Source organism: Patiria miniata, unplaced genomic scaffold (genome assembly GCF_015706575.1).
Source record: "Patiria miniata isolate m_02_andy unplaced genomic scaffold, ASM1570657v1 HiC_scaffold_4, whole genome shotgun sequence".
Taxonomy (NCBI): Eukaryota; Metazoa; Echinodermata; class Asteroidea; order Valvatida; family Asterinidae; genus Patiria; species Patiria miniata.
In genome coordinates, this window is record NW_024037071.1 from 5,553,942 (window position 1) to 5,580,258 (window position 26,317).

General features: G+C 38.4%; 1 protein-coding gene across 4 annotated transcripts; it reads left to right on the plus strand.

Moving 5' to 3' along the window:
- Positions 1 to 155: 155 nt before the first annotated feature.
- LOC119739656 lies at positions 156 to 26,038 on the plus strand. 4 transcript variants are annotated; one of them, XM_038214668.1, is made up of 13 exons: positions 156 to 824; positions 3,061 to 3,349; positions 5,964 to 6,101; positions 9,022 to 9,152; positions 15,733 to 15,842; positions 17,818 to 18,007; positions 19,130 to 19,317; positions 19,728 to 20,656; positions 20,951 to 21,091; positions 21,534 to 21,681; positions 22,638 to 22,741; positions 23,229 to 23,294; positions 23,563 to 26,038. In XM_038214668.1, the coding sequence occupies exons 2-13, from the start codon at positions 3,256 to 3,258 to the stop codon at positions 23,691 to 23,693; spliced, it is 2,370 nt and encodes a 789-aa protein (XP_038070596.1). In that variant the 5' UTR covers positions 156 to 824; positions 3,061 to 3,255; the 3' UTR covers positions 23,694 to 26,038. The 4 variants fall into 4 exon arrangements, with proteins under 4 accessions (XP_038070596.1, XP_038070597.1, XP_038070598.1 ...); XM_038214669.1 differs by having other exon boundaries at positions 23,232 to 23,294; XM_038214670.1 differs by having other exon boundaries at positions 3,061 to 3,343.
- Positions 26,039 to 26,317: the final 279 nt, after the last annotated feature.

Here is a 26,317-nt window from a genome sequence, read left to right on the forward strand (position 1 = left end):
TGTAATGTGAATAAATATACCAGGGAAAAATTTCTGAATTTCGAGCTTATTTCATTAGATCAGGGAATGTCAGACAAGTCGACCGTTGAGACAACTCTACTCGGGACAAGTCGACCGTTGAGACAAGTCGACTTGTCTGACCCCGTTTTACTACACCACTCGTCACTCGAAGCATTCAATATTTGTATAACAATGTCTGTGAAAATATTAACTCCCTGTGGTAAAAACGATAGGGCGCCCTCGAGCGTTGGATGAAGTCAGCCATGCCAATTGGGCGAGACTATTTTCATTAAGGGGGATATTTATTCCTGTGAACCATTTTCAACCATAAATTACAATTTTTGGATCATTGATTTTGCTAGACAGATACTTCTGTGAAGACATCGTAAAAATGAAGCTTAAAACGACTAAATTAAATGACATCGTACTAAGTTCAAAGACAATTCTGATACCGTTATATCTTACCCATACCTACACGAAGTTTTGTGTTCCTTAAAATTTTATTTCACTTGAGCAGGATGAAACAGACGATAACATTTTACGGTGTGCTCTTTTTCTGTTAAAATTGCTTTTAGTTTTTATTAAACTAGGTATTTGGAAAGTTGAATACTAATTATTTTCTTTAGTAGGCTTGTCTTCGTGTTGGTTTATAAAGTTCTAATGCCCGGTAATGGATTAAGAAAGGCAGTTTTGGATTTTTTTTTTGCCTTCCAAAAACTGCCATAACTCAACTGCGGACTTTCTATTGCCAGTGGGTAAATTGTTATTCGATACTCCTGATGACGGAACAGTCGTGTGTCGATTCGCGCTACCCACCTATTCACGTAAGTACACTGGGCCTATTTTCAAATACGTAGTGGCTATTGTTACGGCAGCCGTAATGCGATTTTAAACTGTTCACTGTCCAAAAATGCTGTAACATCCCAACTTTAGTATAGGTTTTCCCGGCCAATTTCCTGAAATGTTCATTCACTTCTGAAAATTGGTCATTCATTTTCCTCTGAATTTGAATGCACGTCTTTCATGTCTTTAATCCCATTTCAATTCAACGAAAGGTCAGTCGTTTAAATTATATTGTCCGTGCATTCGGTTTTGATCATGGAGGTAGACGGCCAATTACGTTACACGCAAGCATACCTTTTCTAAATTGATTTCAGGTACAGCTAATTTGATTGACGGTTAATGAAAAAGAAACCACTAATTTTATCTGGTGCCGATGGCATAAAACTAAAAGTGAAATAGAATGGTGAATGTTTGAAATCGCCCTCTAAAAGCAAAATAGAAGTCTTGTAAACGAATCTGAATGGCAATAAACGAAAGGTGCTGCTCAATCACTCAATTGATTGAGCTGAAATGGATTCGAATGCTCTGGTAGAGAAAATGGAACGCCTGTTCAGAGCAATTTTTAAATTAAGACGAAAATGAATGACCGATTTTCAGAAGTGAATGAACATTTTAGGAAATTGGCCAGGAAAACCTATATTTGGCCTGAGTAATCAGTATAGAACGATGCCTAATATGGGGATTATGTGCATGTATGAGTGATAATCCCTGTATCATTTGTATGACTGTGCATTTTGATGCCAGGTGCTCTGTGAGGATAACGAGGTCCATGTTATTAATGTGGGTCATATTATTGTTTACATAGTAAAGTTCAGCTGGCAATTAAACTGTGGTTGAAGATTCTTCAAGTACTGTCACATATTACCCAGTGTATTAATACAAAACAGCTTGATAGTGCCTTGGTGATAGTGGTGAGAATTTTAGTTTTTAGAATTTTAAATATTCTTTTTCGTAAGTTTAAATCTGCTAGTACTGGGAATGTGCTGCCGCGACAACCAGCTTTGTTCATGCAGCATTTTCTTGGGTTTTTTTATGCGAATAAAATCACATAGGAGTACCTGGATAATTAGTGAACATTTTACAAAAAGGATGTGAAGTGAGTTTAAATTTCAGGGAAATAAGTTAGCCTTCACTGTATTAGCTATGTGCAAGTGTACCGCTTTGTTCCGTTTGTGTGGTTTAAAAAAATTTTTATTAACAATTAATTGATTTTTCTCCCATAATTTTTAATTGGGTATAAAGTAGAGCTGTGCATTTTCAGATAATTTAATATTCAATTATTCGTACATGGAGTCTATCGAATATTCAAAACATACCAGAAAAGTTTTACATGCACCTGAATATAAACTGTAGTCTATGTAATAGACCCTTGTACTAGACTCACAGTTTTAGTCCTGATTTGGGAATGAAATGACGTCACGAATTAGTAAAGCCGACTCCCATTGTCTGGCGCGCAGCATCGCATAAATTTGCATTCCTAGATACAATGTATATCAGACGTTCGACCAGAGATAGGACTCTGTGGAGAACGGCTTACGTGTGATACTCAGTGTGCACTGGTCGGAAATAGCAAATGTACGCAGGCACACGCCCTGGTTGAAATTTGTATGCATTGATCAGGAAATAAATGATCACAGCATTTGGATTTAGCCGTTGAAATATGAAGAACATCATGCATACATGTACACTGTATACAAAACTGTCCATAAATTTCTTATTTATTTCATTTTTTGATGTGGCTGACTACATGTATTTGATACTTGAAAGATTTGATGGACGTGAACTCATACGATTGAAATGACACCACAGCATTTCGCTTCAGCTTCTTGAGACTGCTCACTTTTTTCAAATATAACAAAAATGGAAAAATGCTATTTGGATATTGGGTGGATGATCGAATATTCAATTCTTCGGTATAATTGGCACAGCCCCTTAGCATAAAGGGGGTGGACACATGCTTTAAAATATAATTAAGGCTGTCGCTAATTTTCTAGTCAGTAGAGAGGAAAACTTACAAATCATCAATTACAATGAATGAAAAAGCAAGGTTTTTAAAAAAATATTCAGTATGGTATTGATAGTTCCCCCCCCCCCCCTCTCTTCAGCATATGTGTTGTAAAATTGATAGTCAAGGAACACTTTAACAGATGAAATTCCTTAAAATGTTTCAATATTTTATTGTGTTTATTATATTTCCTCTTTATCAATTGATTGTAGATGTGGAAGAATATGGTGCGGATAATCTCTTGAGAGACAGTCCCTTCAGAACATCTCATACATCATCGATGAAGTTATCGGCTTGTCTGAAGCGTCTCGTGTAGCCAGGATTTCATCTCCTCCGGTCCAGTTGTTAGATGGCTGCTACAGCGTCGCTGACTCCACATCTGACCTTGTTTCAGGCTACAGTAGACCATGTTCTCTCCCTTTGGTTTCCTGGGTCCTAGGTCTAGTATGGAGTTTGCGAACACACCCCGCAGCCACCCATCAAACAGAGTAGAAGGTACCGGTACGTTTAAAGTAGGGCTCATAAGATTGCATTTTTTTCCATCTATAAATTGATGGTTAAGGTCTTTTTGGATTGAATGGCTGAATTTTTTTCTGCATGCTTCTTTTCTCTCCCAATGAGTTGTTTTGGTTTTTTGTTCGTTTGTTCTTTCCTCAGGAATTTTTTGTACCTTCATTTTCACAAAGTGGATTAATCACAGTGAAATATTGACACAAATGATACATCTACATGTATCTTTTTATTTAGAAGCAGAAGAATCATTACGGTGTTAAAGGCAACTATCGGAACAGATGAAGCGTTCCGATTTTTGCCAAAAGTCCGACTTTTTCAATTATATTTCCGAAAGTCCAGTGTTTTTTTTAAAAAGTTTTACCTGCAAAGTCTGATTTTTGAAATTAAATTTCAGCAAATTTGATGAATGCAGCACCTTGAAATCTGTATTGCGAGTGCATTTTAATCTGTTCTGTTAGTCGTCATTGCACATAGGCTATTTTCATCTGTGTGTGAAAGCTGGTTTATACTCTGTGTGAAAGCGAATGCGAATTGCGAGGTAACGTCAGGGCAAGTTTCGCGCTGCAAATTCGCAAAAGTTGAACCTATTTTAACTCTGCGAATTTTGCAGCAAATGCTCAGTGACATCAAATTTGCATCACATTCGAATGAAGTATGAAGTACAAACTGGCCTTTCGGCCAAGTCGGATTGCTTATGTTTTTAGAGTTCAGAATTTAGTTTCTATTTAACTGAAACAAACACCTGTACGTACATATGAGCTGCATACATGTACATGTTGTTACATGTACGTATTTCCATTGAAGAAAATTGCCACGTACTTACATGGTGTACATGATACAATCTTAAAACCATGTGGGTCCTTGTTTTTACATGAGTGCGTGTGTACAGTATGCCAATTGTCCTCCTGAAGATGCAATGAAAATTAAATTTCAGCCTTGAATCTTTAATCTTCATCTACGCGCATCTGGAATTGCGCAAAGAGAATACAATGTAAACATATACGCAAAACATTTGTAAGCATTTCAGGATTCATAAAGCAAGGTCAGGTAGTGTACATTTTTTTTTTTTATTTGTTCATGTGAAATGTTAGGAGTTACTCCGATTGAAAAACAGAAGAATAAAATAAACATTTCTCTTTTCTTGGTTTTTTGTTTCTTTCTCTGAAGTCCTAAAATAATTTATTCTTGTGATGGAGGCTTCATTCACCAACTTTGAAGCCAATTTCAGGATTTTTTAAAACCAGAATTTTGAAACACCTGTAGAACTTGCAAACAGTGCAGTGGAAAGTTACTCGCAGTTTAGTCAGTAATTTCAGTTGGGTCAATCTGTAAATTTAGGGTTCAAAGTGTGATATTTTTCCTGTCCCTGTTACCATGGTATTTTGTAATTTACCATTCAAATTATTATTAAGAATGACTTCAAATGATATTTGTTAATATTTGATGATATTTGAAGTACGATAGTTTGTTGTTCATAATCACTCTTGTAGGACGACTGCATTAAATTATGGTATGAAACTGAAAGGAGTGCATCAGAATTATAAAATTGTCAGATGTAACAGGGACAGGGACAAAATGGACCCCAAATTTATATAATGACAAATTGGAACTGGCAATTTTTGTGGACATACCACAAAGTGATAAATTTGTGGGAAAATGTAGACAATGTGTACGATAACTACAAGACACCGAAGCCAAATTGATATTGAACATTTAAAAAATATCGCATTTCTCAGCAAGCATGCATGCACATGTTGTGTATACATACCGGAACATGTGTTTTGTAATCATGACTTGCAACTCTGCATGTGTTCTAGAATTGGCCTGAAACATACGTCAAAGGAAATCTTACAATGTTTTCTTGTGGCCAATATTAGACGAGGGAGTGAATTCAAGAAGAACATGTGCATGCATGTACAATGGATTTAATTGGCATACAAGTGTGTATGGTAGTGCGGAGGATCTTAATTTAGATTTGCACACAGGAATATTTCCAACGCTTAACAGTCGTCATGTCAGTCCTGTACAATGTACATGTATGTATGTAGGTCACTTGAAATGCAAGCACAATTATCTAGTATGGATATTGTCGACATTCTGTGTGACAGCTGATACTTATTACACGTGCATATTTAAAATTGTAGGATGCATGTACTGTTGATGTACATTGTTATGTATTTTATTGAGCAATTGGCCAGGATAACCCACAAAAGTATCTCTACTTATTCCCAGTGGAGTCCGTTGATTGAAGATGTTGAAGGAAATTACAGTTTTAGTGGTGGGAGGAAAACCCCAGAATGATATTCAAGGGAAAATCTACGGAATCAGGCAGGGACTGAAAACCCAATCCACATGTTGGCCCAGGCGGGATTCGAACCCGGGTCACAGCGGTGGAAGGCGAGGAAAGTACCGCTACGCCAACCTGATCCCCCATAAGAAGGCTTACCGGTATTAACAAGACAATGCTTAACCATTCACAACAATCATTTGACTGATGTGATGGCATATAGTAGAATTTGCCAGCCAGAGGGGGAGTGTTTTAATAACAGATTGATTTTGTGGCTGATTGTTTCTGAATTTTTGACTTTTTTTTAATCTGTAGACCATGAGAGTGAATGTCTTGAACACGACGATGGATCTCACATGATGGCACATCAAGCTGCAGCCACCGGCAATGTACCACTACTCATGGAAGCCGTCAATCATGACCCTAGTGCCTTGGAGAGCCAAGATGAAAAAGGTAACCCACACCAACCCCTGCCTCCCTTCCCTATCCACCTTCCCTCTTCCCTAACACCCGTGCCCAACCCCTTCCCTCATCACCCCACCATATTCCTACCAACCACCCCCTACCACATTCCCTTCCCATGCCCCAACTACCCCTCCCCCATCATCTCTCCCTAAACCCACGACCCAACTCTGACTCTCGCCCCTCCCCAATTTGACCCCCGACCCCATCATTGCCACATAGGAACCCCTCTGTTTACCACCCTACCCTGCCTTATACCACATCAATTTCTACCCCCACCCCACGTTTGTACCATCTCTTCCAAAAATGTTTCCCCCACCACACCACAGCTCTCTCCTACACCAACAACAGCAACACCCTTCTACCTGTACATTTCTAGATTAAATTTTGCATTATTAAAGGTACATTGTAATATATATATACAACATTTGCTAACGTCAAAAAGCAAAACTACCAAATTGTTATCCAATACCTTACTTGACTGCAAGTGAATAAATATAGTCTCAAGCATCCTGTGAAAGCATGGCACCTAGTGTACTGTCATTTTCAAGAAAAGTGGAATTTTTGTATCAATTTCCAACGATGTTCGGCCGACCATCGTTGGAAAAAACATCCATTTTTCAGATACTTCCCCAATTTACCAAATTTAGTTATATGGTTACACAACCGTGAACAGGCGCAAGCCAGCTAGTCTGGCTCCCTGACCTCAATTCCCCTGACGTTTATAAATTGCTCCGTTTCATCTGAAGTAGGATCAGGGAACCAGACTACAATAACACCATTTTTTTCTTGGTTTTTCCAGCATCCATGAACACAAACCTTTAAATTCATGTAGGTCAGTGTACATGTAACGCCCAAATCCTTCCTTCTCTGAAAATAACAGCAAAAGCAAATGTTTTATATCCTTTAAATCCAGGTGTAGTCCTGTAGTTCCTTTGTTTGTATGATTTCCCAAATATTCATTGGTAGACAGTATAACGTTATGTTCTCAATGTTATGTTCATGCACAGACAATTCCAAGCTTTGCTAATTATTCTGATGCATTTTTCTCATTGGATCACAACGCATCCTTGAAGCGGAAAGGATTGATATAAATGCAATCATGGGAGTGTTTCACGACCGCCTAACTCAGTAATGGCCAACTTTGAAATGAAACGGCCATCGTTCACAGAAGCTGATTAGTTCAAGTTATGAAAACATGATCAGTTACACTGAGTGTGTGTACGTGTGTACATGGACGGCACAAGGATCACTTTTCAGTTGACTATTTTTAGCAACAGTCTCGGCCATAACCAAAGAAAATAAACACCACCACCTTAATTTTCCTTTCACTTGGAGTGTTCAAGAGGAATGAATAAATTATTATGAGTTCCAGCATTTATAAATGAAGATGCGTTGCTAGTCTGAATTTGTCCTCATATCAAGCTAATTCGTTAGCACTTGTTTAATTAATTACATGTACATCATGTAAAACGGGAGTGCATGTTCAGTGTACATGGATGGGCGTGTGGCATTTGACGTCATAGTAGTCTTCTCTTTCATCTTTTCATCGATGATTTCTGCCGAATACATGTAGGGCCGCACAGTAGCATGCCACTTACTCTGCTGCATCTAAACTGAGCTGTAATGAACATCCTATTGGCTGCTAAATTTTATAATTACGTGAACTGAATACTGGCGGCTGAACAATGCTATAAAGACCGACTGCTGCTGTAATTGTACACCAAACAATCTTTTGTGGATTCAGTTTTGTTTGTTAACTGTCCCTCGCTCTGTGACAACATGGAGAGAGATACATGTACAGTTCAGTTCAGTAAATTGTTTTTTGGGGCTGAGTACAATTGACAGGCTGTCGTAGTTTTGTTAACTGAGGGTACCATGCCTTGACTAACATTGATTCAAATATGGTGGGCCAGTGATGCCGAGTGCCTGTCAGTGATAGATTTAGTTTTGTAACAGTAAATGCTCAAAATGTTCACTCATGCATTTTCCAGCAAAACAAAGGTATCGCCCTCTAAGATGGCTGCTCTGCAAGTAGAACATGCAGAGGGCACCCAGTCTATCAAACCCCATCAACAGGTTCTGACAGTTATGTGGTTTAATTTACGGGGGCTCTGGGCGTTTGTGACCAGCCAGTATATATGGGAGAGGAAGTGGATAGATTTTTGATGGTTTGTGACAGTTCTACCGTAATAACCGTATCAGTACATGTAGGAGGGTTTTGAGCAACATTCTACTATAACTATTTGCCGATGTCAAATTTTGATCTCTTAGTAAAATTTATGTGGTAATTATTTCACATTGTTTATCTTGAGCTGTTATAAATATATGCATGATGGTTTATTTGTAAACAGCGTGTATGCATGAATGTGAGCATGTACATGAAGCTTGGCTAATAAAATGACATGCTTGAAGGGATTGGCTCACCCATGCAGTTAACGCTCGTCCCCAAGAGAATGCTCAGTTTCCAATTCGCCCTCCCATCTGGTTTTTTAAGATACTGTCATTCCGCTTAGCCAAAATGCTTGATTGTTGAATTATCTGAATGGGAGGAAACAGCTCAATACGAACAAAATTGTGTTTGTGAAGGCCAGAAGAGTCTAGGGTTATTGGATGAATGACTGAAGGAAATACAGGAAAGGAGAAGAAACAAGAGAGTAACGGTTCCATGATTATGGAGGTACAAGGTCGTTGCTCGTATGCCTAGATTCCTAGATGATGCTTCAATCCAATTCTAATTAGCTTGTTCTCTCAGTGTACAGTCTCAATGCAAATTTTTTTAATTTTTTTAGTGTAATTTTGTCAGAAGAAAAATGTGGCTTTCACTCAAGATACATGGCATTTGGACTTATTTTCAAATTAAATTTCAGTAAGACTTTATTATTTTTTCTTCAAATTTGGATCTTTATAGGGATGACACCCCTATCACGTGCAGTCACCAGTAAGCAACTAGACATGGTCAAGTTACTAGTCAAGATGGGTGCAGATATCAACACCCAAGATGCTCTAGGGAGGACACCCCTCTGTCTGGCTGCATATGAGGTATGTGACCTTTGACCCATTGGCCCTTTATTAGCCATTTTCCAAATCTGGGTTTTGGTTTTGGCTCTGGCTTGATCTATACTTGTGAAGCCTCCTGGCAAAATGAGATGAAATCTCCTGGAGCCAAAGCCAGAATGGAGCCAATGTTTTGTAAACCATCTTTCTGACAGCCATTATGTTTTGTTGGGTTGCCCATTGCCCAAGCAGTAAGCGTTTTCAGTTTTTGCAATTAAAATAAACTGCACAAACAAATGCAAAATATGAGTTTTGCCATACTAAGAACCCCCCCCCAAAAAAGCAAACAAACAACAATATTGTTGGTTTACAGAGCTTTAATGGTCAAATTGCTGACTGGAAATGTTGTATTGCCACATTTGGCCAGATATTTAAAACGTTTAATATAAAGTATATTTTGTAAAAGCCTTTTCTTTGCAAATTGTGTTTTTATGTGTTGTTGGTTAATTAATTAAACAAGTTAGTTAAACAGAATACCAATAACGGTACCCAAAAGTAAACAAAGTACATGAGAAACACCTTTTTTGGTTAGCAAAACGTGTATTTGGTCATTTTTCTGTGGATGTTGATGCAAGTGACTGAAATATATAGAGAAAGAAAATACATCGAGTTGAAAGAATACATGTCTTTACCTTAACTCCCGTACTGTCTTTAACTATTAGAGTACTAAACCAAGTCTGCCAAAATCCATCAATAACACTGCTTCCAATGCATGCTTTGCTTTTAGGCCTCCTGGCCCAAGTCCATCATACTCCATCAATATTAAGTCAAACCAGGCCAGCAGGACCAAGTCCCCAAAATCTATCAAAATGGGGGGATGGATTTTGATGGAGTTGGGAGATTAGGGTTAAAGAAATTCATGATTAAAATGTAAACATACAGATAGTACGCATTGATAGCTTCTGCAAATTTAATGGTTAACAACTGTTGGCAAATACAATTGAGCATTTATCAAATACGGAAAAGGGTTTGCAACAGAGCTCTCATGGCGCACACTACACTTGTTATTGGTTTTCTTTACAATTTCTTCTGCAGAAAAACGGTCAATCAAATGAATACATGTATTTCAGACTTTTTTATATATTTTTTTTGTGAAGGTTCAATTGCTGAACATTTATTTCAACGTTGTTATGTCACTAGAAATATTAAATCGTTATGTTAACATTTAAGCATACAAAATATAATACGAAGTAATTTTACACAACACCGTTATTAACATAATGAAAATATATGCATAATCAATATATAACGGCTTAAAGCCAATAACAGTCACAATACATTTAGGGCAGAAATTTGGCAAACATGGAATAAATCGCCTTTAATGTCTTCAGTTATATTGCACTCACTCACGACATTGAGCATTCATAGTTTCAATGTGCACCATTTTGTACATGTACATGATGCACGTCCGTGACACGTTTTTTTTTTTCATGAGCCTACGCACTGGTTCCAGAGTGACATGACATAACCATAGAAACCAACACGCTCATTTCCCTGAGTGGTCCTGTGGTTGACAAGCCTTGTATTATAAATGTGACGCGTTTAATGGTCGGCAGGCAATCCTCCACTTGCAGAAATGTAAAAACGCTTACTTCTGGAGACAACCACTTTTTTGTTTTTAATTTGATGGAATTCTTTAGTCGCTGAATTATTCAATGTTGCTGAAGGCATTTCCACGCACATTCGTACGATCTGAATTTAATCAGGTTGGAAAAAGATGTTACCCACGGTACTGGGATGATAACACATAATATGAACATGTATGCAATCATTTAAAGAAACTGAAAAATGGTGTTAAATTCTATGGAAAAATTGTTTGATTTTACCCAAGAAAAGAAAATTGTTAAATTTTTGAGACATGTTTTCCCTTGATTTTCAATTTCCCTTAAGTTTCAATTGATTCTGGAACAGAAATCCATCTTTTTAAAATAAAAGTGAATTTTTTTTTTTTTTAATAAAAATTCTTTAAATTTCAGAAAGGTTCTGATCAAAACTGCAATATCTTTGACATGATCAGTTATCACGTACAAATATTCATGTTGTATCTAAACAAATTTATTACACTCCATGGATGATAAACGTGACATCTTTTTGCAATATCTTCAATTCTGTAGCCTGTTCATACAATTGTTTCTTTAATGTTCGACCTCCTCACAAATTGACCTGTACTTTCGCCAGACAGGACTTTGATTTCCACAGCCTCTTGTTCCATGGTACACACAACAGGACCTCAAATAACAAGTATTGTCTTGTTACCATGGTAACACAGCCAGTTTGTAAGAGGATAATTTGCCTTGAGCAATCACGTGACTTGGTTGTCTATAGCTTCTTTACTCTCTCGAATATTCCCTTTCATTTGCAAATTTTTATTTATAATATAATTCATCAGTACTATTGGAAGGAGAGAAATACTATGGGGAAAAAGACTTACCGGGAATTTTTTTTTATACCGGTGTCTTACAAATACATTAACCACTGTTTGGATTTTAATCAGATTTGGCAATAATACAGCTTGAAATGGCAATTTAAGCCTTCATTTTGTAGGATGGGTTTTTGATCAAGGCAATTTTATAAGACTGCATTTTTTTTTGCACAAACTCACAAGCTCCTACCACTACTTAAATACTTACATGTAGTATTTAAGTTTTTGAAAATGTTAAAGAGCCAACCCAATATTAAAATTTGCTTCTCCTGGATGCAAGGTTTCATCAAAGCCCTCAATAATTTGACTGAAATTGTGTTACATGTTCATGCTAGAGACATGTTTTACAATATTTAGACAAAAACATTTGATGGCCTGAACTATCAGTGTTTATGATTATCGTTGGACCTACATATCCCCTGAAATACATGTAGTCTGCTAATTGTTTTAAAAAATCCAACTTTGTTTAAGATTTAAGATGGTTAGGTCTGAATACTTATTTTGTTAACCTCCCGGCACCCCCACCCCCCCCCCCCCCTCCGTAAGCCCTCAATTTTTTCGTAGGCCCCAAAAATTTTCGTAGGCCCAAAAATGTTTCGTAGGCCAAGGCATATGTACATTATGTAATGTACAAGTTTGTTCATGCTAACAATATACAGTTTAATTACATTTTTTGGTTCATTTACACAGCTTAACTTTTACATGATCCATATTTTTGCTATCCGGTGCATTACCAAATTACATTTACATGAATATTTTATTTTTGAGTGCTTTATAATCAAGTGCCTGTTTGTACCTGAGAGAGTCCTTCAGGCCAATTTAGATCATTATTTGCTACCATGTTGGTCACATCGAATGATAAGGCCAAAAAACAAAAATGTTGTGTTTTGTGTAACCCACGGACCAACTTAATTAAATAGGGTCGGCAGTTGAATTCCCTCCCCCCCCCCCCCAATTTCATAGTTGAGTATAATTTTGTTTAACTTTATTAATTTTTTGGGGAACATTATTTTGTTTGTCTTATGAAACGGCCAGGGGATGTGGAGTCTTGCCCACTTGAGTCATGTCTACTTGTGCTGCATCTGAGAAATGTATTGTACTTGAAAAGCTGCAATTCAATTTCTCTGGACCAAAAACAAATTATGTACATGTATATTATTAATCTTATATTTGTTTCTTGAGTTTGTATGTCTGAAGAAACAGGAAACCAAGAACCCAATAATTTGTAAATGTTGGTCAGAAATGTGCATGATATTTATACGGCATCAATTTTATTTTGATATCCTGTTACAATGATAACCAGAGCAACTCTCCTGAGGTCACGTTTCGGCTTTTCCCGGCTATCGTTTCTGGATGCACGTTCCGCGCAATTACATCCCTATTATGGTTGCTAGGCAACGGCCAAGCAATGGCTGATCTGGCACCAAAAAACATTTACAGGTTGGCGTTTGTGCACGAAGCAGTAGTTTGGAATACGGTGGTCGTGTAATGAGTGTGTCAACAAAACGGAGCAGAGGAGCCAAACATAAACTAGACATGTGTGTGGGGGGGGGGGGATGGGGAAGGAATTAGACATGGTATTATGGGGGTGGGGTGGGGCAGGAATTATACCGGTACACAGCTTCAAGTGGGGTTGGGGTGAGGAGAGGAAAAGAGGAGCCAAACATAAACTAAAGATGGTGGGGAGGGGTGGGGGGGTGGTGGGGAAGGAATTAGACATGGTATTATCGGGGTGGGGTTGGGCAGGAATTATACCGGTACACAGCTTCAAGTGGGGTTGGGGTGAGGTGGGTACAGAGGAGCCAAACATAAACTAGAGATGGTGGGGAGGGGTGGGGGGGTGGTGGGGAAGGAATTAGACATGGTATTATCGGGGTGGGGTTGGGCAGGAATTATACCGGTACGCAGCTTCAAGTGGGGTTGGGGTGAGGTGGGTACAGAGGAGCCAAACATAAACTAGATATGTGGGGTGGGGGGGGGGGTGGTGGTGGGGAAGGAATTGTACATGGTATGGAGGTGGGGTGGGCAGGAATTATACACAGTATCTTGGGGTGGGTTTGGGTTGGGGTAAGGGTTGTGGTGGGGAAGGAATGATGCACGCTATCAATTGGGGGTGGGGTTGGGTTGGGTTGGGTTGGAGTGGGGGTTGGGATGGGGCTGGAATCATACACAGTATGATTTGGGGGTGGGGTTAAATTGGGGGTTGGGGAAGAATTATATACAGTATGATGCGCATGGTTGAACATAGCGTTTTGAAAAGTTTCAATTGTTTTTGGCCATTAATGTGTTAATAATGTTTAAAAGGACCATATCTATTACATGAACTTGTAATATTGAGTCATAGACACTACTCAAGTTTAACTGAAGAACTTTATACTGGAATTTTCATATAAATTTTATGTTGTTGGAATAACCCAATATTAGTATTTTGTGCTACCGGTATGTGCAGAATTATATGAATATTCAGTTTTATTGGGGACAGCCCTAAATAATGGCAGCAAAAGTTGGACACATCCAAAAAAGAAAAAATTAAAAATTATAATTTTTTGTAGAAAGAAGAGAGAGAAAGAAGAAACACATTTTTAATGTTCATTTTCTACCCTCTTTACATATCATTGTTTTTCACATATGACAAAACAAAATGCAACTTACATGTACATGCATAACTTGTGCACTGAATCAAGTAATTATGGCAACAAAAGTCAGACACGTCAAAAAAAAAGAAGAAGGAAAAAGGATGCTATTCTGCTGTGGAGTTTGATTGATGCGAGTATAGCGTCCTGCGACTACAAATGCTAGAATCTGACAAGTCCATAGGTCACGTTACTGGCAGATTACTCATTGACGTTTCATGCCTAGGAGTCTGGTTGCATAGCGCAAACAGAACAAGAAGATGCAGGAAAAGCGTCATGACTTTGATGGTTTCTTGACGTTGTGCATTTTTTTGTTTTACAAATTTCTGTTAAAGAATAACTATCCAGTGATTTAGGGTGTACGTGCATCAAGTTATGTATATTTGTTCGAGTTCATATGAGAGGCATAATGTATGTACATGTACACATGTATGTCATGTGCATTACATGTACATGTACTGTACGGTTTACTGAAGTCAACATGTTAAGCCTGAATTTTATGTTATCAAATGAACCATTTTAAAAAAAAATTGTAATTTAGTGAGAAAAAGTGTTTTTTTTTATAACAACATTTTGCTTTTCATGTACTTGAATAATTGGATGTGTATGTAACTGTACACGTACTGTACATGTGTATGTTCCTGTAGTTTTGGAAAAATAATCAACCTTTTTTCATCTTATTAGAAGCACCCTTTTGTGCCCCATCCTTCTTGCCAGCCCCCCCCCCCCCCCCAACAGGTATTCTGTTTTTGTTTGTCTTAGTGTCTTGGGGAAAAGTATGTTGAATTTAGACAGTAAAGCCCACTTTTTTCAATTGAATTAAACACTCCCCACTTGTTTCCAATCCTACTTAGAATATTCAATGATTTGCAGGGTTTTTGCATAATGATGTACAGACTTGTACATGTACAGTGTACATGTACACATATGGCAATGGAAAATTCAATTGTCTTTTTACCCCACTTTTTAAAGGGAAACTACAACATTTGCAAACATCAAAAAATAAAACTACCAAATCATTTTGAAATACCTTGCTGGACTGTTAGTGAATGACAGTGTAAAGCATCCTGTAAAATCATGGCACCTGGTATACTGTCATTTTCAAGAAAAGCGGTATTTTTGTATCAATTTCCAATGCTGACCGGCCGATCAGCGTTGGAAAAAAACTGGCTTTTTTTTCAAATACTGGCCCCCAGTTGACCATCGCACTTGTTTGCAATCGATTACACACCTATGAACGGGTACAAGCCAGCTAGACTGGTTCCCTGACCTTACAATTCCCCAATGTATGTAAACTGCTCTGTTTCTTCTTAAATGGAGTCAGGGAACCAGACTACAGGAAAATGATTGTTTTTCTTGGTTTTTATAGCATTTTTGAACCCAAAACCTCAAAAAAGTCAGTGTAACTATATTTGCTATATATTTCCAACCCCCCAATTCCATCCATTTCTGAAAATTACAGCAAAAGCAAATGATGTATATTCCCTTTAAATTTGTGTGGCTCTTTTAGGGATGGTACCATGGCGTTGTCTACCTATTACGCAGTGGTGGCAAGCAGGCCATAGCAGATCGCAGTGGGCGTCTACCACTCCATGCTGCAACCTACGACAAAGATTCAAGGTAGGAACAATGAATATTCATGATGCCATCACAAATTGGTTGTACATAGATTTTGAATATTCACATGCACATTCAAGGTAGGAATAATGAATATTCATGATATCATCACTCATTGGTTGTACACACCGGACCGGTAGATGTTGAATATTCACATGCACATTCAAGGTAGGAACACTGAATATTCATGATGCCTTCACTCATTTTTTTGTACATAGATCTTGAATATTCACATGCATATTTGATTGGTGAAGCTTTTTAAAAAATATTCATGATGCTTTCAGTTTTTTGGTTTTACGTGTCTTAAATATTGACACAGTTTATTTATAATTCTAGTTACAATATGTTGAATATTCAAGACACTTTAAATTATTGGTTGTATCTTGAGTATACAAATGTTGACTTTTTACTTTGTTGAAATTTACATTTACATGACTATAATACTGATACAGCTGTTGTTTGTTTTAATGAAATAATTTACATATTAACTTTTCTAATATAAAATACATGGGGCCTACATGTACACACAACGTCCAGTTTATTTTGCAAGGTACATATGTACATGTATGTATCTTGTCATGCTTGTCTTCTGTTATTTTATTTCATAAATAAAAAGTGTTAGCATTTTCGATGAATGTAAAATACTCTTTTGAAAATGTCTTTTTGAATAACAATTTACCAAACTTTGTATACTTTGTAGGCCTACTTTGTGTTTCAGTAAAATTATCTTTTGTGTAAGTCAGTGTGTTCTTATTTTATGTTTTAATTTTGGATTCCTGTCAAATTGAAGCATAGTCCTCCAACACATTGTTTTCTATTTCATTTTTTTACAAAAAAAAAGGGTGTTTCAGTAATATCTTTTGCGTAACTTTGTTTTGTGTTTTAATTTTGGATTCCTGTCAAATTTAGCCACTATCCTCCAACAAAATTGCGTTGATTCCCTAAAGAAGGCTTTTTTTACCATTAAGGATGATTAAATGAGATTATCATTTGAGCTGGCTACTGGCTGCAGATGATTCTGCGCTCATGTGGCTAATTACACGCCAGTGTTCTTCCTGCTATTCACATCGTATTATGTCTTGTTTTATATGCATACAGGGAAAAGGCAAGCCTGTCAATTAAATTAGTAAAAATAACTCAAGATGCTTGGTTGTACATATAGGTAGGAACTAATGCCAGCATATCACAGTGCTTCGCTGTAGCATTCAGCTAGATTTTATCTTTGACAAGTGACACGTTTCATGAGAAGAAATTGGAATTAGATGAGACTGTGTAACGATTGGCTACTTTCATGTTTACACTTGGATTAATCTGCATGTAACCAGGACATTGCATATTGCCACAAAGCTTGGAGAAAGTTGGTCAAGGATAAAGTATTTTTAAAAAAAAGATATAATAAAAAGAAGCGGAGATGATTTGCCAGGGAAGAAAAATATACACTAAGGCCAAAAAAAAGTCTTTGGTTTCTGGTGTGGAGCTTTTTTTTAAAAACTTTTTTCCCTTCAAATGTCCGCTGATGACTGCAAATGGTGCCCGACCAAATTTAGTGCAAAATGTATTGGAGCCCAGAGAGGCCACATAAAGCCTTTACTCGATCGTAACCTCATCTAAAAACACATTAAAATTGTGCAGCAGCAGGATTCCAGTCAAACCAGTGAGTTTGGCGGTTTTGAGACATCATCTTACCTTCAAAAAAACTTTTTAATTTTGCCAACGCGCATGGCTACGGCAAAACGCATGCAGACCAGAAACCGGACCCTTTTTTTTTTTTGGCCTAATATGTCAAACACACTATATGTCATTGTATGTGAGATACCGTGACTAGTTACCAAATGTTGTGCATTCTACCGGGAGATATGTTTGCAGCTCGGCAAACAAAATGCCGGAAAAATTGAGGATTACATTTATGTGTGAGATAATTTCGTAGATTGGAACCTTGGTATCTGGTATTTTATACATGTTACTTCTTCTCATACAGATCGCTTTCAGCCCTTCTTCAAACCTTGACCATCGGCGATGTGAATGAACCTGACAATGATGGCATGACAGCGTTACACTGGGCAGCGTTCCATAACCGTCCTGAGCACGTGCAGTTACTCATGCTACGAGGTGGTGACCTATTCAGCGTGGACGTCGACGGCAAGACTCCACTTCATTGGGCCAGCCAGGTGAACCATTCTTGTTTCTAAAAATAGAACTGTGGTTTTCCTATTTAACCCTCACCCTTAACCCCCCCCCCCCAAAAAAAAAAACACAACCACCAAATATTGGCAATTTACTCTGTCAACTCTTTTAAAAGTCCCGTTTTAAAAACATGGCAACTTGTATTGTAATTATTGATATCGTATATTTGTATATGATTTTCACAGATTTTTAGGTTATTTTTTTATGATAAAATTTTTTTGAAATAGTTCGGATAATTTACAAATGAAAATGCAGACATTTTTCAGGAGAACATAACAGAGGGGCAATAACAAAAAAAAAATTGAACCTTGCAGAATTGGGCAATTACAAATTTGAATAATTTGAGATTTGCCTGAACTTGACAAATCCGTGACTTAATTTGCTTCAGCTGTGGCTCTCTCAAGGTCAGAATCCGACCTTTCACACTAATGTGTGTCCTCTGTTTATGCAAAACCTGTCTGAAAGGCTTGGTCTCCGATTCAATTAAGACACGATCGGTCGTCACGTCAGGGTCAGGGCTATTCGAACGTTAAATTAGTGCTCGGGTTTATCTTTGAAGTACGTGTACATGTACATGTTTTTATGCTTTCCCAGAATGTGCACAGTACACCTCCATGGTGTGTACACTGTACATTGGCAATTTCTAGTAAATATTGTGTGTCAAAAGAAGCACAGGATCAGCTTTGATTGAAGTTGCTGGAATTAATCACAATCTAAATTCAGATGCAAATATTATGAAAATATTCATAGGACTATATTTCTAGAGTAGAATATATCAATGAAACATTCGTAGGATTTTTTTTATTGCATTATTTTTACATGCATGACTGATATTTTGTTTGGCATTTATATTATTGTTTGGGGGATAAATAAGACAAAATACTTTTGAAAAAATAAAGTAGTTCAGGCAAGCTATTCATAAATCTTCACAGGAGAAATGACACACATGTACTTAAAACATGGTGTATAGGGGCCTATGGTTTGCCGGGCTGCGGGCCGGGGAAATGCTTGCCCCAGATCCTGTGTTTGTGCCAATACCTTCAATTAGGCTATTACGTTGGTGGCGAATTCAACACTCTTCTCTTGATGTTCACTCTGTTTGACAGAATGGTTGTCTGGCCTGTTGTTCCATCATGGCTAAATGTCGCAGCGGGGGTGCTCCGTTGATCAACATGCTGGAAGGCTCAGGCAAGTCCTGCGTACACCTTGCAGCCGCGGCAGGCTACAGTAACATCCTAGAGGAGTACGTGGATGTACCTGCTGTGGACTTTGAGTCTTTGGATCCTGATGACAGGTGAGAAGCTACAAGATGTTTCTCTAAAACCACTACTAATTAACTTCTATCTTGGCTAATAAGTACTTTGAATACTGCTGAAAGAAGGTAGCAATTTTGTTTCTTCTTTTTTTCTGAACATGTTAACTATCAGCACTTACTGCAAGGAGAGCCTACCACTGTCCAATAATATCAGTGCCGATCTGGAGGACTCTTTGAACAATTTAAAGCAAATTTTTGACAGCATTTGTAGACTAAAGCCAGATCATATGTGAATTAAAAGCAAATTCGAGTATGCTGTTGAGAAAGGGAATGGAAACATATTGTAAAAATTGTTTACTAATAATGGAAACATATTGTAAAAATTGTTTACTAATAAAGCTAATCGGCAAGTAATGTAATTTGAGTTTGTTTGTTTGTTTGTTTGTCAGGACTCCTCTTCATTGGGCAGCTGCTTCAGTTCAACTTGAATGTGTTGAGATGCTACTCCAACTAGGCATTGATCCCTCGCCTCATGATGTCAATGGTGGCACCCCACTGGACTATGCTAAGCAAGCAGCAAATCAAGACATCATCACAATATTACAACGAGCAGGAGCTCAGTTTGGCACCATGGCAACCGCGTCATCGAGGGCATCCCAGGATGCTGATAGGACCGGCGAGGGAGATAGGAGAGAACCTTGGAAGAAACGGTTTGGGTTCATCAGCGAGTGGTTCAACCGACGGAAGAACGGTCTGAGGTACAAATCCTCCTCGGAGGAATCGGACGGACCCAACGGTGCCCAAGACAGGACGGTAGTTGCCAAGGTAACCCCGGATCATCCCAACTATGCAATGGGTTACAACGAGCCGGATTGTCACTGTGATCACATCGCTGGGAGCTCGGAGGAGGACCTATCAGAAGAGGCGCTCCATCCAACCGTCACGGACACGATTAGAAACGAACCTCACGGAAACCAAGATGATCTGGAATCCACACTCGGCAAACGAAGCCTGAGTGAAGATCTGAGTTACACCAGAAGGAATTCATTCCCAGCCAGTGGAGGGGGTGGTCTAACCATAGACTCCCTGGACAAATCCCCACGGAGGGCATCCGATAACATCCTAAGAGCCACATCTCCTATGCTCCTGGATAACATCCACTCTAAAGGCAACTCATTAGATAAACACAATTTGCTGCCTACGGTTACTTCTCTAACCGCCTCAGGTTCCCCTAAGAGTCCAGGGTTTATGACTGATGAGGGGTTGTGTCTAGGCGAGGTGGCCATCCCGCTAAGACCGTTATGTCGGGACTTACCAGACGCCGACACGGTACAGCGGCATGCACAGGAGATACTGGATGCACAAAGAAGTGAGAGTTGTAAGTTGAAAACAAAAGATCAAAATTCTTCTTCATTTTTCAGAGGCTTGCAGATGCCCTAAATAAAAGAAAATATTTTTGGGTGGTTAACATTAAACATACAAGTTGAAAATTTGTTAGGAGAACAAAATTGAATTTTTCGGGAGAACCTGCAGATAACCAGTTAAGAAAACTAACTAGACTAATACAAAATACAAATCATGGGGTATCAACCATTGTCCCTTAATAAGCAGAAGGCAAGGAAAGCACCTGTTCTACCATACTAATTGAACTACCAATTCCTCCTTTTACCAGGGTTGAGCTCGGGTAACAACGGCAATCGTAAACCAATACCTAGTCTGTGTGGCCGGAGTTTGTCTCAGAAGAACCTCTACATCTCAAATGTTCCTAAACTGGCTCCACTCACATCAAGGCCTCCCATGTCACCGGGTACAGGTAGGAACTGGTCCAAACCGGATCAGTCTACACTGATGCAGTTTGATAGCGTATTATTATTAAGCAAAATCCTTGAAGCTCTCTGAACCCTCTAAACTACCTCACTTCTTTTGTGAGTTTATTCATCGGGGACACAAAATCTTCCAGGCCAAAAAATTCCATTCAAAAGAATGATTGTGGTGCCCGCAATTACATCAGTTTTGAATCATGAAGCCAATCCCTGTGTTCTTGGGCAATACACTTTATTACAATTGCCTCTCTCCACCCAGGAGTACAAATGGGTACCTGTGAAGGTAGAGACCAGATTGTGCTGATCTCAAGCTGCTGCAGAAAACATTGTGTCATGGTCTGATGATCGGGGTAATAATTAGCGCTTTGGTGTAAAGTGCTATATAAGCAGCACACTTTTATGTGTACAATTTGATGTTTTTTTGTTCACCAGGAGAATCTACTTTCTCACTGCCACCTCAACGGACAACATCGATATCTCCATCTTTACTCCTCCGATCAGACACAACGTCAACTAGCATGCCGTCTCACTACTTGCCATTGAAACAACGATCCTTCTCCATATCGTCTGATACTAAATAGTGAGTACCTATGACTCTCCTGTTTTGCACGGTGTGAAATGTTGGAGAAACACAACAGTACACCCTTCCTGTCTGTCAGTCAAACAATGCCAATGACCAATATGACCAATAAGATCAGGAGTTCTGGTCAGGTGACCACAGTAGATCAACCAGTCTTGGTAACAAGCACTCAGAGAAATGTACACAAAGCAGAGGTGGGCGGGGCTTCTGTCAAACCCCCCCCCCCAAAAAAAAGTTTGAGGGCGTACTAGTAGAAAAAGCATTGGCTCTTCTTCTTACACCTATATACCACTCGGTGCGACATCTACACTTAGTACAGATATTGTCTGGGTGGACATGTTGACTGTTTCACCAACCACGATTTAGAAACGTCTATTACTCAAAATTTGCTTTGGCGACATGACTCTCATTATTGTGTTGGGTCACAGTGGGCTCCATGCGCAAACAAGAGAGAACACTTTTTGTACCCCTTTAGAGATAATGTTCTTGTACTAAACTAATACAAGTATGCATGACTAATTTATTCTGAATGTTCACAAAGCCGTATCGTCTATGAATCAGTGAATTTTGAGCATCAGGTGTCGTCGGCAATGCACTCAATGGCTCTCTCATTCGCTTCCCCCAACTCTTCCTGTCTTATCGTCGAGGGGGTACTTGTGCACGGAGCCTTTTTAGAAAAAAATATGCTGGCGACATTTTCCTCGGGACCATTAAGTCCTTGAAGGTTTATTGTAATCAGTCAGTTGCAAGAGGTGATGAGACTTGAAAATGCAGAGAATTTGGAATTAGTTTTAAAATTTGGGACGATATTGCAAAAGAAAGCATCTACCAGTATTTAAAGTTTTCTAAGGGCAGTTTTGTCTAAGCAATGCTTAAACTTTTGGACCACTCTGTATCGTTTATATTTTGTTTCGTCATTGGAAAACAACAATGTATTTGCTTTGGTTTGTTTGCAGTGGTTCATGTCCAACGATCAACCAGAAGGGTCTCATTAACAGGTCCAGCAATTTGAAGAGTTCTCGCCTGGAAGCGTTACAGCCCATCCAACCACATGGCTCAGGTGAGCAACACATGAAGACCTCAATGCTCAAGTTTTTGCCGATCCAAGAGGGCCAGCCTTGTTTTCTCTTTTTACTGATACGACTGACTCCCCGACTGACTGACTCCCCGACTGTCACTTGTGACTTGGACTGGTTGTACACTGGGGAAGAGACCCGAGCAGTGCTATTGTATAGGATTACCCCCTAACACCAATGAATGGGATAACTCCCAGTAAAAACTTATCGGATTGGAATGGTTTGTTCTTTGTTGAAAAGTTAATGAACTATACTTGTCAAATGTGTATTGATATTTGCGATGTATTTTTTTAAAAAGCTGTGAAAAATGAGGGCGCTTTGAGGGTTCGGTTTTATTGGACACCCTGTATGTATCTCTATTGGGGGAAAAATGCCTGTGCAGTGCAGGATATCTATACAAAAATGCAGCTAAATTTGAGACAGATATTGGAGGATTGTTTTATCTTATGATGAAATCAATTTGTTGTTTAGCAGAGAAGAGTGAAAAGAAGAAAAAGAAGAAGAAACCCAAGCCGCTGACTGCTGGTAAACTTCAAGGTAAGTTGAAACACTGGCAGTTGAGTCTCAGATATTACCCCGTACCCCCCGCCCTCCTCCCCGTACCCCCCGCCCCCTTTCCCGTACCCTCTTGGGTATTCTAGCTAGAAACCCTGCTGAATACTGAAAGACTGGCCAAAACAGACATATTGGCTCAAAACAGATTTTAGATTTTTTTTTTTACTTTACTTACTAGCATAAGTTGATGGGCTTCCTACACTGTTTTTAAATGAAAGATTTTGTTTGTTGTGGACATTTCCTGACACAGAAAGCTTTGACTCGACAGACTTGACTCGACCCGCCTCAGCCGAACCAACAAAGACTCACCACTTCAGCCATACGTTGTCCACCCCGTTAGAAACGGTCACAGCTTCTGCAGAATCGACAGTCAAATCGTGATCCTATTTGCCATCTTCAGTTTCAACTTTGCATTCTTTAAAGCTTATACCATGTTTTTGTGAATTATGTAGGCATTTAAAAAAAAGTGTTTGGAAAAAAATCCCCTTGAAAGGATTTGTTAGACGTGACAGAATAACACAGGTGAGTCGTCAGCCGCGTTGCAGTAAATGTCTCACAATTCAATCCAGTCTCAAGTCAATAGACTGACCCATTTAACTCCGCCCAAGTGGTTACAGTGTCTGACTCATGTCAGATGGTGCGTGGGTTCGAACCCTGCCAGGAACATGGTGTTTGTGCCCTTGGGTAAGACACTAACTACAATTGCCTCTCTCCACCCAGGAGTATGAATGGGTACCTGTGAGGGTAGAGGGCCAAATGTGTAATGATATCGGCTGCCGCGTGGTCTCGTTACCTGACGAACGGGGTAATAATTGTAAAGTGCTTTTAGATTGTTGTTATGATGGAAAGTGCTATATATTACAATTTATGGCGTTTTGACCATTCACAGCAGTGATTAATGTCGGGCAGTAAAAGTGTGAGAAATAAAATAAAAAATTATGAACAAAAAATGACAAAAGTCACAAGTATTCTCCCAGTCGTCAGAATTGTCCATACTGGTGGTGTATATATAGAAAAAAGAAATAAGTTATTAATTGTGCTCAAATAGTGTAAATATCTGAATTGACAGAAAAAAAAGTGATTTTTATATATCTGTACAGATGATTTCACAGTTCAGTACTCTATGATTGTATATTCAAACACTTTCAACGAACAAATCAAACAAATTTTATTCACCGAATCAGATGTAAAGTGCCATTAATTTTGTAACACGATAACGGATCAACTATATTTTGGTGCACATGTGTGTGTAAGTGTTTAGACATTTTTCCCTTAGTGAAGTGCAATTACATTTTGTACTGTCTGTTTTCCAAACAGCTTATGGTGAACAACTCATTTTTCCTTGCCGATTATTTTAAAATATTGGTGGTTGAATGGTAAGACATCTGCACTAGTAAGCAGGAGGTCGTGGGTTCGAGTCCCACCCAAGTAACGTTAAAAAGGTTTTCTCTTTATTTTTGTCAAGATTTTCTCACAGAGCCTCGGAATGTACATGTACAGAACATACAATGTATCCAACATCACCTCAATGAAGGGCAAACCAAATAAGGTTATTTATTTACTTCGGAATATTTTGGTTTTCTGGTATAAGCATTGATTTTTGTAAGTCAAACCATGGAAAGCATTTCTGAAAACGAATGGACAAAGTATTGATAATTTTTAAAAATGGATGTTTGTTTTACACGTAATTCTCATGAGAACCAGGGGTGAGATTTGTCTGATTTTTCCTGATTTCAGGATTTTGTTGTCAGGTTTTCCCCCTGATTTCAGGATTTTTAACGAATCTCCTTTGAAATAAGGAATTCCTGAGGTTTTACTGTAAAGATGTTTTTACCTATAAAAATTTAAAAAGAAGAAAAGAAATGTGTCTTCAGAAGAACCATTAGGCAAATACAAATATACCATAGACCTATGTTGCTCTAGGACCCTAGGCGACCCTCAAAACCTCCGCCGATTATTTTGTGTTTTTTCCCTTTTTCCTTCAATCTCACCCCTGGAGAAGCTCCAAAATTATAGCAATGAATGCACCTGCCTTCTCTACAACTCAGTATTTTTTTTCCAGTATTTGATGTGTATGATGCTGCCATCTAACTTTGAATTTTGTTTTATGTTAATATTTATCTGAACAAGACATTCCAAAATAACCACATCTGGCCTTAGTTATAGACCAATCCAGGCATGTTATTATTTCTATCACGATGGCCCCCTTCAATGGTGAAAGCATTGTGCTAGCTATTGTTCAGGATAACTGCCATGGAACAGTGTGCTTTGTACAATAGCTAGCACAATGCTTTCGCCAGTACAGGCCTGTGTGAGTATTGATCAGGTGGCCAGATTTATCTATTCTGTTTCTGGAACACATCGTTACATCTCAACCAATGAACAACAGAGGGCGCTGTTGATCAGAACAATGGACAATCTATTTTTACTGCTACATATATTATAATTTGAACAGCACCCATTGAAAAGTCTAATTTCCAGTGTGCAATATGTAATTCTTTGGACGATCAAGTTTCAGAAATTTAATTTATTTAGTAGTGTAAAAAAAAGAGTATTTATTTATTTAATATATTATGAAAATGTTTTAGCAATACTGGTAACAATGTCTGACCCTAATGAAAATAGGCCTACACAAAAACCAAATTTTAATTTATGTGATTTATGTCTTGGAGATATTGCCATTAATGTCATCGGAAAATAAATGATTTTAAGAACTGATCTGAAAACTGGGACTTGGCAATCTTTATTTGAATTGTAATAAAATTTGATGTTGTCTGCCTTATGCAAAGTGATACTACTATCGAATTTGATAGTACGGGTGCCAGTATATGTCCTGCCTATCATGCATTGTTACTTTTAAGGTTGTTTTTCGAAACTTAGGCGACATTCCAGCTGTGGCTCCAGAAGCATTTGTTTAATACAGGATTTGATGTTTCTGAAGTCCCTTAAATCAGGGGCTGGAAGCCGAAGCTGGAGACAACACCGAAGTTTCCAAAATCCATTCA

Bases quoted from the DNA above. Each gene is read 5' to 3' on its own strand.
- LOC119739656 (XM_038214668.1), top strand. From the start codon at position 3,256: ATGTTCTCTCCCTTTGGTTTCCTGGGTCCTAGGTCTAGTATGGAGTTT. The intron at 6,102-9,021 runs GTAACCCACACC...GGATCTTTATAG, and splicing joins GGAGAGCCAAGATGAAAAAG to GGATGACACCCCTATCACGT. The intron at 22,742-23,228 runs GTGAGCAACACA...TTTGTTGTTTAG, and splicing joins CATCCAACCACATGGCTCAG to CAGAGAAGAGTGAAAAGAAG.